General features: G+C 49.4%; 1 protein-coding gene across 5 annotated transcripts in view; it reads left to right on the forward strand.

The window, feature by feature from the left end:
* MAP3K15 (mitogen-activated protein kinase kinase kinase 15) overlaps positions 1-13,669 on the forward strand; it is a 149,308-nt gene that overhangs the window by 121,044 nt on the left and 14,595 nt on the right. For all 5 annotated transcript variants that reach the window (XM_007991219.3, XM_007991221.3, XM_007991222.3 and 2 more), the window contains 2 exons: positions 7,886-8,043; positions 13,474-13,657. In XM_007991219.3, coding sequence (XP_007989410.3) covers positions 7,886-8,043; positions 13,474-13,657 — 342 coding nt within the window. The remainder of the gene's footprint in view (positions 1-7,885; positions 8,044-13,473; positions 13,658-13,669) is intronic.

Here is a 13,669-nt window from a genome sequence, read left to right on the forward strand (position 1 = left end):
GGCTTCTTCTCCCTAATCACCAGTTGCAGAAAGGAGAGGACAGGAGCAGGGAAAGTTGTCACTTGACTAGCACTGTTGGAAGCTGGCTTTGCATGCTGTGGGCCTGGCTGATGTTTAGTTATTTTCCCTCGCTGGCTCCCTCTGGATGTAACGCCTGTGTCGTGGGCAGGGGCCTGTCCTTTGTCTGACTGCCCCCTCCTCCCAGTCATTTACCGCTTACATCACATCCTCCCTCCATCTCTTCCTGTTGAGGGTTTCAGCTCCTGGAGGACTGTGTTTGAGCAGGAATTCCTTTTCTTTTTTTCTTTTTAATATTTTATTGGGCAGCCCCTGGAACCAGAATAGGTTCTGAGAGAGACTCCCAGGATTCCTTTTAGGAAGACCATAGGCCAGGCACGGTGGCTCATGCCTGTAATCCCAGCTCTCTGGGAGGCTGAGGTGGGAGGATCGCTTGAGCCCAGGAGTTTGAGACCAGCCTGGCCAACATAGTGAGACCCCGTCTCTACCAAAAATATAAATATTAGCTGGGTGTGTGGTGTGCACTTGTAGTCCCAGCTACTCAGGAGGCTGAGGTGAGAGGATCACTCGAGCCCAGGAGAATGAGGCTGCAGTGAGCCTTGATTGTGCCACTGCACTCCATCCTGGGCGACAGAAAGAGACCCTGTCAATCAGTCAATCAATCAAATAAATAATAAAAATAAAAGATAAACCCTAAGCCAGTATTTCTGTAATAGGTCCCCCATCTGGTGTCTGGGGTTCATGAAGCTTCAGCCCACTGTTGAGAGGGTGTGGCAGTATCCCCAGACCGTACAGCCCCCTGTCTGCTGCTGGAAGTTACCTTTGCTCCCTTGGGAGCCAGCCCACTGTGTAATTTACCTACAGGAACACATACACATGGAGGTGAGTTGGCTCAGTGAAGCCCCCTTCAAAGGCTTTGGGTTAGGAACAAGTGGCGCCCCCTTCCCACCAGACTCATCCCTTGGGCAGGTCAACTAGGGTAGTCCCCTGGACCATGGGAAGATCGTACCTTACTTTTCTTTTCTGTACTTGATTTATATGAAATTTCGAAATTTGGGCTCTAACGGTATCTCTAAGGGCCTATGGAAGATGTACTGATCGTGACTTGGTATTGAGTGGCTTGAATTGCCCTGGGCCCACACGCTTTTGGGGACAGTCCTGCCCCAAATCCTGTAACTTGGGAGAGGGTAGGCAGCCCAGCATATCTCTCTCTGAAGAAGCTGCCTCAGCACCACCCCCTACACTACTCTGTCAACTCTCTCAGCCCCTTGATCAGAATAGAAGGTTCCTGGGCCTCAGTTATAAACTCGTGTCTTCTGTCGTGTGTCTTCTTTGCTGGTAATCTTAAAATCCTGTTGGACAATTCTCCAGGAGTCCCCAATGGATTTTGTGCCCTAGGGGGTCTGAGTCAGTGCCTGCGGGTCTCTTGGTCACCTTGTTCTGAACTCTGCACCATTGCACTGGTGTGGGTACCTAAGAGCCATAGTGGGCTGTGACCAGTGACCAGTGTGTTAGGGCATACCTTGGAGGAAATATAGTTTAGGGAGCATATGGGGCCCCAAGAGAACCAGATTTTTATTTATTATTATTATTTCTTTAGAAATGGAGCCTTACTCGGTCGCCCAGGCTGGAGTGCAGTGGCATGTTCTCAGCTCAGTACAACCTCTGCCACCCAGGTTCAAACGATTCTCCTGCCTCAGCCTCCCGAGTAGCTGGGACCACAGGCGCGCGCCACCGTGCCCGGCTAATTTTTGTACTTTTAGTAGAGACGGGGTTTCACCATGTTGGCCAGGCTGGTCTCGAACTCCTGACCTCAAGCCATCTGCCTGCTTCGGCCTCCCAAAGTGCTGGGATCACAGGTATGAGCCACTGTGCCTGGCCTATGAGAGCCAGATTTAAGGCAGCCCAATTTTCCAGGAGTTGTGCATGATTCAGATGCCCCATAATGCCATCTTCACTTGGTTTTCTCGACAGAATCCAGCCTTTGGGATAGCTGATGTACACACCCAGCGTGCATCCCACCAGGGAGTGTTCCCTTGAGTATTTGAAATAGTTATGTGTGTCCGTCTCTCTGTTGGCAGTACTGAGAGTGAATGGTTACCCTGTGAATACAGTAGTGCATAAAATGGAGCACCCAGTTTTCCATTATTGCCCTGTACCTTCCAGTGACATGGAAAGATGCTCCAATATGGTTTTGGAAATCCTTACATGCTCTTACTCAGGCAGCTTTTTTTTTCCAGCAGTGCTTCTTCTTGTTGTAGCATGTGGATAAGTGATGTCATGGTGTGTAGTTCTGAACTTGGAGGTAGAAGACATGGGTTCTAGCCTAAGCGAATCCTTTAGCCTCTCTGAACCTCAGTTGCCTCCTGTGTGAAGCAGGAATAATGGTAGACAGTGCTTCCTCTGCCCAACCTTCCAGAGTCGTTTGAGTCAGATGGACAAAGCTACGTGAAGACAATTGGTAAGCCATCAAGTGCTCACCAGAAGTCAGATTTGTGGCAGGCAGCCTCCAAAATGACCCCCAATGATCCCTGCCCCCTGACAGTCACACCCTTGCATGATTCCCTCCCATTGAATGTGGACTGGACTTAGTGACTTGCTTCTAATGAATAGGAAGGAGTGGGAGTGATGGTGTGTGACCTGGAGACTAGGTCATAAAAGGCAGTGTGCCATTCCTCTTTCTCTCGGATCACTCTCTCTGAGGGAAGCCGTGTCTCAAGCCAGTCCTATGGAGGATCCCATGTAGTGAAAAACCGAAACCCTCCACTAGCTCTATCCTTAGTGAGTGGGCTTGGAAACTGATCCTCCAGCCCCAGTCCAGCCTTCAGATGACTGTAGCCCCAACTGCTGTCTGGACTGCAACTTCCTGGGAGACCCTGAGCCAAGTCCACCTAGCTAGCTAGTTGCTCCTGGATTTCAACCCTTAGAAACTCTGTGAGACCTAACTGTTTGTTGTTTCAGTTGATAGATTTGGGGGATCATTTCTTAAACAGCAGTAAATAACTAATATGAATGCCATTATTAAGTCCTTGCCTTTAGAAAGAGTGCTGTTCACCATGGCTCCATATTTTTAAAAATCTGCAAATTTATTTTTAACTTTTGTGGGTATATAGTGGGTATATTTATGGGGTATATAGACTATTTTGATGCAGGCATATAATGTGTAATAATCACATCAGGGTAAATAAGGTATTTATTACCTCAGGCATTTATCCTTTGTGTTACAAACAATCCAATTATGCTCTTTTCATTTTTTTAAATATACAGTTTATTTGTTTTGTTTGTTTGTTTGTTTGTTTGTTTTGAGACAAGGTCTCACTCCCATCTGCCCAGGCTGGAGTGCAGTGGCATGATCTTGGTTCACTGCAGCCCCAACTTCCTGAGCTCAGGTGATCCTCCCACCTCAGCCTCCCAAGTAGCTGGGACTACAGGTGTACACCACCACCCCTGACTAATTTTTTGTACATTTTTAGTAGAGATGGGGTCTCGCTCTGTTGCCCAGGCTGGTCTCAAACTCCTGGGCTCAAATGATCCACCCACCTCAGCCTCCCAAAGGGCTGGGATTGTAGGCATGAGCCACCATGCCCGGCCAAAATGTATTGACTATAGTCACCCTGTTGTGCTATCAAATACTAGATCTTATTCATTCTTTCTATTTTTTTTGTACCCACTAACCATCCCCACCTTCCCCCAGCCCCCACTGCCCTTCCCAGCCTCTGGTAACCATCCTTCTACTCTCTATGTCCCTGAATTCTATTGTTTTGATTTTTAGCTCCCACAAATAAGTGAGAGCATGTAATGTTTCTCTTTCTGTGCCTGACTTATTTCGCTTAATATAATGATCTCCAGTTCCATCCATGTTGTTGCAGATGACAGGATCTCATTCTTTTAATGGCTGAATAGTACTCCATTGTATATAAGTACCACATTTTCTTTATCCATTCATCTGGTGATGGACACTTAGGTTGCCTCCAATCTTAGCTATGGTGAAGAGTGCTGCAACAAACACGGGGGTGCAGATATCTCTTTGATATACTGATTTCCTTTCTTTTGTGTATATACCTAGGAGTGGGATTGCCAGATCCTATGATAACTTTCTTTTAAGTTTTTTGAGGAATCTCCAAACTGTTCTCCATGGTGGTTGTACTAATTTATATTCCCACCAACAGTGTGTGAGGGTTCTCTTTTCTCTACATCCTTGCCCACGTTTGTTTTTACCTGTCTTTTGGATATCAGCCATTTTAACTGCAGTGAGATACTATCTCACTGTGGTTTTGATTTGCATTTCTCTGATGATTAGGGATGTTGAGCACCCTTTCATATGCCTGTTTGACATTCTAATGTCTTCTTTTGAGAAATGTCTATTCAGATCTTTTGCCCATTTTAAAAAATCAAATTATTAAATTTTTTTCCGATAGAGTTGTGTGAGTTCGTTATGTATTCTGGTGATTAATCCCTTGGCAGAGGGATAGTTTGCAAATATTTTCTTCTATTCTGTGGGTTTTCTCTTCACTTTGCCGACTGTTTCCTTTGCTGTGCAAAATCTCAAAATTTAGAATTAAGCAGACTAAATAGGCTTCAATTATGAAATAATTGTACCAGGATGGACAGTTATTTGACCAGAGCCAATTAGCATTAGCCATTTTTGTTTGGTTTAGCATTTTTTTCTACTGCTGGATACATCTATAAATGTATTCTCTTGCTCTTTGAAGAAATAAATTTAGTGATTATATTAGGGTCCAGGCAGAAAAACAAAAATAACCCCAGTTATTTCCACGGAGAGAATTTAATAGAAATAACTGTTTGCTGGGTACCAAAAACCAAAAAGGCAGAAAGGGAAGCCCTGAGGTATCAGGAAGCCTATCCCGCTAGGGCTTGGGGGTCAAATGGGAGGGTGAGATTAGTACTTGTTGGGAGGGAGTGTCATCAGGCTGGAGCAGGTACCTCTGAGGGGCAAGATGAGGCTGGTTCTGGAAGTATGGGGTGACACACAGCTGGAGACTGGGGCCAACTGAGGGTCCAATGTCAAGCTTAGGGCCACAGCAAGCACACAGCAGGTCTCCGCTCCCTCCCACATCCTTCCAGGGTCTCTCTTTAGCGCCACCTGCTTACAGAGCCTAATGGGGAGCTGTAAGCGAAGCAGAATCCCAGACTCAGCCTCACGGAGCAGAGCTGAGAGAGGATAACTTTATAAGCAGCACAGTATCGGATCCTTCCTCAATTAGAGATTCGTTAGAAGGCACATTCCCTGCCAAGACCTCTCCGTCTGTTACAGCAGCAAGAGCCCATAGGGGATATTATGTCACCGGACGTTCCCTTCTTGGGGCTCTGGGATTTCCCAACAGGGCATCAAGTGTAATGCGCCGCCATGTTGCTCAACTCTGCAGCTCACTGAACACTTCCCCGCCAGGGCATCAGCTCCGGAGACCAAAGCCATCATTTGTGCCTCACCGATCTGTTGTGCTCACTGATACAACCCAATTCATATTTAAATTTATATTTAAGTCACTTGGAATTGAATAAAATTAAAACTTAAGAATGCGTTTCTTCAGTCTCACTAGCTACATTTCAAGGGCCCAACAGTCAAATATATGAGGCTAGTGACTACCATATTTAACCACACAGAATAGAATGTTGCCATCATCATAGGACATTGTATCCATCACAGCTGCCCCTAGAGTATTTAAAATGGGCACGGAAAGAATGCTAATAAGACGTGGGATCTTCCAGAGGGGCGCGTAGTAGGTGGCTTCTCCAAACTTTCTTTTTAGCCAGTGCGCCCTTTTCTTTCTCTCTCTCTCTTTTTTTTTTTTTTTTTTTTTTTTTTTTTTTTTTTTTTTTTTTTTTGAGACTGAGTCTCATTCTGTCACCAAGGCTAGAGTGCAGTGGTGCGTTCTCAGCTCACTGCAAACCAGGTTCAAGGGATTTTCCTGTCTCAGCCTCCTGAGTAGCTGTGATCACAGGCACCCACCACCACGCCTGGCTAATTTTTGTATTTTTAGTAGAGACGGGGGTTTCGCCATGTTGGCCAGGCTGGTCTCGAACTTCTGACCTCAGGTGATCCGCCCACCTTGGCCTCCCAAAGTGCTGGGATTACAGGTGTGAGCCACCGTGCCCGTCCCTGCTTTCATTGATTAAAACTTGGGAAACCTTTGGTTGTGTAATCCTGAGATAGTTCTTTGAATTTCTCTGGGTTTCAGTGTTCTATTCATGCGTGGCCAAGGTCATCTCTGACTTTGCTGTCTTCTTTGCCAGCCCCCAGTAGCTGCTGTCACTTCCACACGTGTCCCCTTTGCACGGGCTGAGTTTTAAGGAAAACAAAGGATGTTATTCGCAGAGCCCTTTACTGACCTCCCCTTGTGCTGTCTCCCCTCAACAACCCTTCAGCTTCCCGCCGCCACAGCTGATCACCACCTTCCCTGTGGCGCACCTCTGGTAGCTCGTGACCCACAAGAGCACGTCCAAAGCCAGAGCTCTGGGCCCACCCAGCTTGCCCCTGGGCCTGTGCCCTTGCCATTGCCTCCTTAACTCTTCCCACACCTTGCCCTGTGTCAGACATGGCTTGTTCCCCAGACCCGCTGTCTATCTCACACCCATGATCCCCTTTGTCCAGCTCTCTGGCCTTCACAGCAGGACCCTGCTTCCCTGACAACCCTGGCTGCCAACCCAGCAAAGTCACACTTTACCCAGGCTGCTGCCCATCAAGGCCTGAGCCTGGCAGGGGTGCTAGAACCCAGGTGGGACTCTTCCAGCAGATGACTTTGGGCTGCAGACTCCCCAGCGGCCTGGCTGAAGCCCTCTCTGGGCTGCTCTGCCATCCCAGATTGTCCCCGATTCTGCCTTCCCCTCCGCTCCCAGGTGTTGAACCTGCCGTGTGGTCTGTAGCCGGCCCTGCCTGCCCCGGTCCCTCCCGCTTTGTCCTTCAGAGACCTTCTCCCCAATAAATCTCTCATATGTTTCATCTCGTCTTGGCATTTACTCCTCAGAGACCCAAATGGACACAGCCATAGATTTCCCTGACCCAAACCAGGCAGAGAGTCAAACCCTATTTTATGAATGTTCTTGTAGCCTTCTGTGTATTTCTCTGTCCTAGTAGCTACCACATTTTGCCATTACTGCCACCGCTGCCAGCATTCTGTCTGTCTCCTCCACTAGGCAGCTCCCTACCATCAGGCTGTGTTTCTCACGTTCTGGCTTCCCTGTATTTGGCATGTACTAATATGTGCTGACTGAATTGCACGATTTGTCCTTTGAGGGGCCAGGCAGTCCTCTCTCCACGTGGTTAGTATTAAAGGAAGGCATGTTGCATGTCTCTGGTCAAAGAAAGATGCAACCGGGCCAGGTGCAGTGGCTCGCGCCTGTAATCCCAGCACTTTGGGAAGCCGAGGCAGGCACATCACCTGAGGTCAGGAGTTCGAGACCAGCCTGGCCAACATGGTAAAACCTCGTCTCTACTAAAAATACAAAAATAAGCCGGGCATGGTGGTTTGTGCCTCTATTCCCAACTACTTGGGTGGCTGTGGCATGAGAATCGCTTGAATCCGGGAGGTGGAGTTTGCAGTGAGCCGAGATCATGCCACTGCACTCCAGCCTGGGCGACAGAATGAGACTCTGTCTCAAAAAAAAAAAGAAAATTTATGCATGGGACGAGACTCCATCTGCCATTCATGAAGCCATTCATTTCACAGTTAGTGGTGGGTTTTTTGTTTTGTTTTGGAGACAAGGTCCTGCTATATTGCCCAGGCTGGTCTCCAACACCTGGGCTCAGGTGATCCTCCTGCCTCAGCCTCCCGAGTAGCTGGGACTACAGGCCACTTAGTTTCTGAGCAATATGGTACCCACAGTCTGTTTGTTTTTTTCCAAATAGGCACCCTGCAGTACATGGCACCTGAGATAATTGACCAAGGACCTCGTGGGTATGGTGCCCCAGCCGATATCTGGTCCCTGGGCTGCACCATCATCGAGATGGCCACCAGCAAGCCTCCGTTCCATGAGCTCGGTGAGCCGCAGGCAGCCATGTTCAAAGTAAGTCATGCTTTGTGATTGAGGTTGGGCGTGGTTGGGAAGTAGAATTCAAAACAAAGCCTCCTCCCAATGCAGAAAACCTCTCCACAAAGGTAGGAGAGAAGGAAACAGTTTTTTATTGAATAAGCATTAAACCAGAGTGTGAGATGCGTCACAGGCGATCCGCTGAGACTGCAGGGACGGAAAGCAATCTCACAGCTTCATAGAGCCGAGCAGACACAACCCGTGACGTCTGGGTTCTCAAGAGAAACCAGAACCGGCCCTCAAGTAAGACAACTTGGTGGCGCCATTTGTCACACAGAGCTCATCTCAGATTCACCTGGTGATTGGGGGAACCGTTTGTGTTCACTGTTTGGCTTCATCCAAAGGAAAATATAGGCTGGGCCTGGTGGCTCACACCTGTAATACCAGCAATTTGGGAGGCCGAGATGGGTAGATCACCTGAGGTCAGGAGTTAGAGACCAGCCTGGGCATCATGGCAAAACCCCGTCTCTAATACAAAACACAAAAATCAGCTGGACTTGGTGGTACATGCCTGTAATCCCAGCTACTTGGGAGGCTGAAATAGGAGAATCGCTTGAACCCGGGAGGCAGAGGTTGCAGTGAGCCGAGATTGCGAGATTGTACCACTGCAGTCCAGCCTGGGTGACAGAGCGAGACACTGCCTCAAAAAAAAAAAGGAAAACACTAAACTTCTCGTATCTTTAAGACAGTAGGTAGTTAGTTTTGGAGTGAAGCCACCACCAAAGTTAAAAACCTACCTTCCTATTTCTGGGGAGAGCAGAGTTATGAAAAAATTAATAAAAGATGACAAGTTTAAAAAAAAAGAAAAGGAAACTAGGAGATAGAGACTCTATCTTCTTTGATGATTACATTTCAAAGAGATGGCTTCCAGGTCCTTGCAAAAGACATTTCTGGCAAGAGGCTTATTTAGCTGTTTAAAAGATTCACATGTAATTTGGAGACAGAAAGAACCTTACAATTATAAATTCTCTAAAGTCAAGGCTCTAAGAAAGCTGGGTGGGGTGGGGGCGGGGGAGGGTCCTTTCCCCTTATTTTCGACAGGGAGAATCCAGGCCCTTAGTTTCCCTTCATGTTTACTCTTACAGTGGGTAAGACTCAAAGGCCATGTGGGGTCTGTGCCTTTGGGGGACAGGTTTCTGACTGGCTTCTGGAGAGACGGGAGTTGGGCTATCAGGTAAATATAGCCCTTATCATTCCAACAACCCTCCCGGAGCTAACAGGAAGGGCAGTCCGTGTGCTGGGGCCAGCATAGTGTAGATTGAGCATTGTGGGTGGGGGTTTTTACGGCTGAGCAGCCAAAATTGTGGAAAGGGATGTCCTTCCTTGTGGCCTCACGGGAAGCTGATGCCAGGACACCCCTGTGTACCCAAGGTCAGGTGTGCAGCTTCTGGCCTCGTGTATACTTAGAAACATGTAAGGGGCTTGATATGGTTTGGCCGTGTCCCTACCCAAATCTCATCTTGAACTGTACTTCCCATAATCCCCACGTGTTGTGGGAGGGACCTGGTGAGGATAATTGAATCATGGGGGGCGATTTCCCCCATCCAGTTCTTGTGATAGTGAGTTCTCACGAGATCTGATGGTTTTATAAGGGCTTCCCCCTTTGCTGGTTCTCATTCTCTCTCCTCCCGCCCTGTGAAGAGGTGCCTTCTGCCGTGAATGTCAATGTCCGGAGGCCTCCCCAGCCACGTGGAACTGTGAATCAATGAAACCTCTTTATAAATTACCCAGTGTCAGGTATTTCTTCATAGCAGCATGAGAACAGACTCATGCAGGGCTCTGGCCCTCGGATGCCGTTTCCAGCACTGACCTTCCATGGAGCATTGGCTTGAGAGAGCAGGCTCACAAAAGGACCAATGGCCATTGCTTATGGATGATGGGGCCACAGTGTGTGGACATGGCCCTGATAGAATGCGATTCCAGAGGCCTCTTCCTGGCTTCTCTGCCAAACATGGTGTCTTCATGGCGTGTGTCTGTGCCAGGCTCCCTGCTTGCCTCTTGGGCAGAAGGAACTTGGAAGTGTGAGTATGGGTTTCTGCCGGTTGAGGTGAGGGCAGCACGTTCAATGGGTCCCGAGTGCTGCCTGTTTGGGTGCCTTGGCTGCTCTCTTAAGCCTGGCCAGGCCCCTGAAGAAGGTTCTCAGGGCTTCTTGCCCTCCTGTCAGCTGCTTGGGTTCAGAGCCAAGGCCAAGACCTCGAGTCAACAAGAGTCTTCTGACACCTGCAGTCCCAAGAGGATCCTGAGTGCCTGGGCTGGAAGACGGCGACAACCTTCCTCAGCACTTTGACCATCTGCAGTGGACCCTGTTGGGGCCATTGTAGATCTCACCTGCAGCTTCCGTAGCAGTGTTGGAATAAACAGCAGCGGGTGATGACAGAAATATGAGGCCCACCTGAGAGCCATGACTGGCTGCTTTCTGACCAGCTGACTTCCGGGAAACCAGGGAGAGGGCTGAAGGCTGTGACTGGCTCGATTGCTCAATAGGGCGTGAGTGGCTCCCCGCCTCCACTTGTTTTTGTTTAGCTAATTCACTGTACAAAGGCCTTTTTTTTTTTTTTGGACAGAGTCTTACTCTGTCGCCCAGGCTGGAGTGCAGTGGTGCGATCTTGGCTCACTGCAGCCTCTGCCTCCCGGGTTCAAGGGATTCTCCTGCCTTAGCCTCCTGAGTAGCTGGGATTATAGGCGTGGGCCACAATGCCTGGCTATTTTGTATTTTTAGTAGAGATGGGGTTTCACCATGTTGGCCAGGCTGGTCTGGCAACTCCAGTGATCCACCTGCCTCCGCATCCCAAAGTGCTCCTCACCCAAGTGCAGGCGAGGGCCACCATGCCCAGCCTGTACAAAGGGTTTGAAAATGTATTGACTTCTTTGGATGGCATATGAAGTCACTTTTCATTGCCAATGAGAAAGTTATTATTAAATAAATAATGGCCCCTGTGTTATTTATTTCTGGGACTCTTCAATCCTTTAGAAAAATTTCAAGAAACTTCTGGGCAGTATCTGAAACAAAGAAAACTCTCTTTCCCCTGAAGGGACTGTTGCAGATTTAATTGTGTCACCCAAAAATGATCTATGAAGTCCTAACCCCCAGTACCTCAGAATGTGACCACCTTTGGAAATAGGGTCTTTACAAAGAAAATCAAATGAAAATGGGGTCTGGAACGTGGGCCCTAATCCAGTATGACTGGTGTCTTTATACTTTTTTTTTCTTTTTTTAATCTTTTTATTTTTTTAACTAGTCAAGTGAAACAGTGGGAGTGGAGAAGGAACAAAGAAATCTGTAACTGTTTGTCATCAACTAGCTGCAAACACCACTGCACTTGGACCAGCCTGGTGTCTTTTAAAAAGGGGGGAGATATTTGAGCCAGGTGCAGTGGCTCACCCCTATAATCCCAGCACTTCGGGAGGCTGATGCAGGAGGATCACTTGAGGCCAGGAGTTCAAGATCCCCTGGGGCAACATAGCAAGACCCTGTGTCTATAAAAGATTAAAAAATTGGCCCATTTGGTGGCACACACCTGTGGTCCCAGCTACTCAGGAACCTGAGGTGGGAGGATCCCTTGGGCCCGGGAGTTGGAGGCTGCAGTGAGCTATAATCATGCTACTGTATTCCAGCCTGGGCGAACAAGTGAGACCCTGTCTCAAAAAGTTGGGGTGTGGGGGGTGGAGACTTGAACACACATGCTCGGAAGACAAAGTGCGATTCCCAGGGGAATGCCTCGGGGAGGCAGACGAGTGAGGGGGGTGCGTCTAGGAGCCAAGGAGTACCAGAGACCACCTGAAGACCACGAGAAGCTAGAAGAGGCCAAGGGGGATTCCCTACATGTTTCAGGAGTCCCTGGCCCTGCCAACACTTGGATCTTGAACTTCCGGCCTCCAGGACTGTGAGATAATAAGCTCCTGTTGTTTCAGCCACCCAGTTTGTGGTATTTTGTTACAGTGGCCCCAGGAGACCTCTATGAGGACCTTTTGGGTCACAGCAAAGCACCCCACCCTTGAAGAGGACATCCCGGCCAGGTGTCAGCGTGCTGCCCACATTTGCTGTCTTCTGAGAGCCAGGGGAGAGGCCACCCTTTCCTCTTCATGTTCTTGCCTGAATGTTGGTCTTTGTACCCTAGTGCCTGTGAGCACTGCCGACTTAACCTCCCTACCGCTCAGGTGAGAGGAGCCACCTATGAGGCGCCCTGCATTGCAGACCTGGTGGCGGGATTTCACCCAGCATTTAGTGTTCTTCGAATCCGTAACTCCTGAGCTGGGCAGCCTGGCCAGGAGGGAGCGGTGCATTGGAAACAGCACATGGCCATGGCTGCCAAGTCAAGGGGACATGAAGTCGGGAGGCTCTACCCTCTACGCTGCAGCGCTCTGAGCTCTCTCGGCGGGGCTCGTGGAGGCCGAGCCAGCCCCCAGGAGCTCTGAGGAGCTGGGAGTGGGTGTGGGTCTGGAGGACAAAACAGCTTCCACGCCTGGATTGTCGGGTGGGCTTGGAAAAGACACAGGGCGGACTGCGAAACTGAAGGTGACAACTCCTAAAAAGATGAGAGGGCCACCCTACTGGGAACAGTTATGAATGAGGGGCTATGTAACATGTCATGGAAGCATGCCCATGTCACAGCAAGATGTGACAGCTCAGAACCAACTCTTGCCTCCCTACAGGTCACAGGGACAGAGAGCCATTACTTACCTGTCTGTACGTGGGCAGCCTCAAGGTTTTGTCTGCTTGTGGTTTTGAGCTGGAGGCTGGGAATCTGGGCTGTGGATGCAGAGGGATTGAGAGGTGTTAAAGGCATCTCTTGGGGACCCTGTGCGTCAGGGAACAGGTAACAGATGCCTTTGAGTATCCTTAGAGGACATGCCGCCCTAGGCTGTGGCCCAAGTCCCATCTCAGTTCTCTACTGCTATGTACCAAACCACCCCAAAATTTCGGAAGCTTAAAGCGGTGGCTTTTTCTCATGCCTCCGTGAGCTGTTGGCTCTTCTGTGGGTCTCGCCTGGGCTCACTCATGTGGTTGCAGCTAAGGTGGTTTGGCTGGAGCAGAGTGGCCTGAGAGGCCCCTCCCTCGTGGCAGTTCTAGCTGGGATGGCTGGGGCGTCCTCTCCACGGGGTTGTGCCTCCTGGGCTTCCTCTCTGCATGGTATTCTCGGGGCTTTAAGGGGGACTAGCGGAGCCACAAGACCTCTTAAGGCCCAGGCCCCGAAACTCTCACCATGTCACTTCTGTCACCATCTGTTGGTCAAAGTCAAGTCACAAGATGCCGGGGGCAGGGCGGGAAATGGACTCCACCTCGGGGTGGAGGCATGGGTTATGCCCGCCCTGTGCCAGGTGTATAGGAGCTTTGGACTGAGACGTGGATACCCGAATTCCCCCAAGGCCTCACTGACACATCGGTTGGCTCTCCCTTAAACACAGGTGGGCATGTTTAAGATCCACCCTGAGATTCCAGAAGCTCTTTCCGCTGAAGCCCGAGCCTTCATTTTATCCTGTTTCGAGCCTGACCCCCACAAACGTGCCACCACCGCTGAGCTACTGAGAGAGGGTTTCTTAAGGCAGGTGAACAAGGGCAAGAAGAACCGAATTGCCTTCAAGCCCTCAGGTGAGGCCTCCC

This window comes from Chlorocebus sabaeus, chromosome X (assembly GCF_047675955.1).
Source record: "Chlorocebus sabaeus isolate Y175 chromosome X, mChlSab1.0.hap1, whole genome shotgun sequence".
NCBI classification, from domain to species: domain Eukaryota; kingdom Metazoa; phylum Chordata; class Mammalia; order Primates; family Cercopithecidae; genus Chlorocebus; species Chlorocebus sabaeus.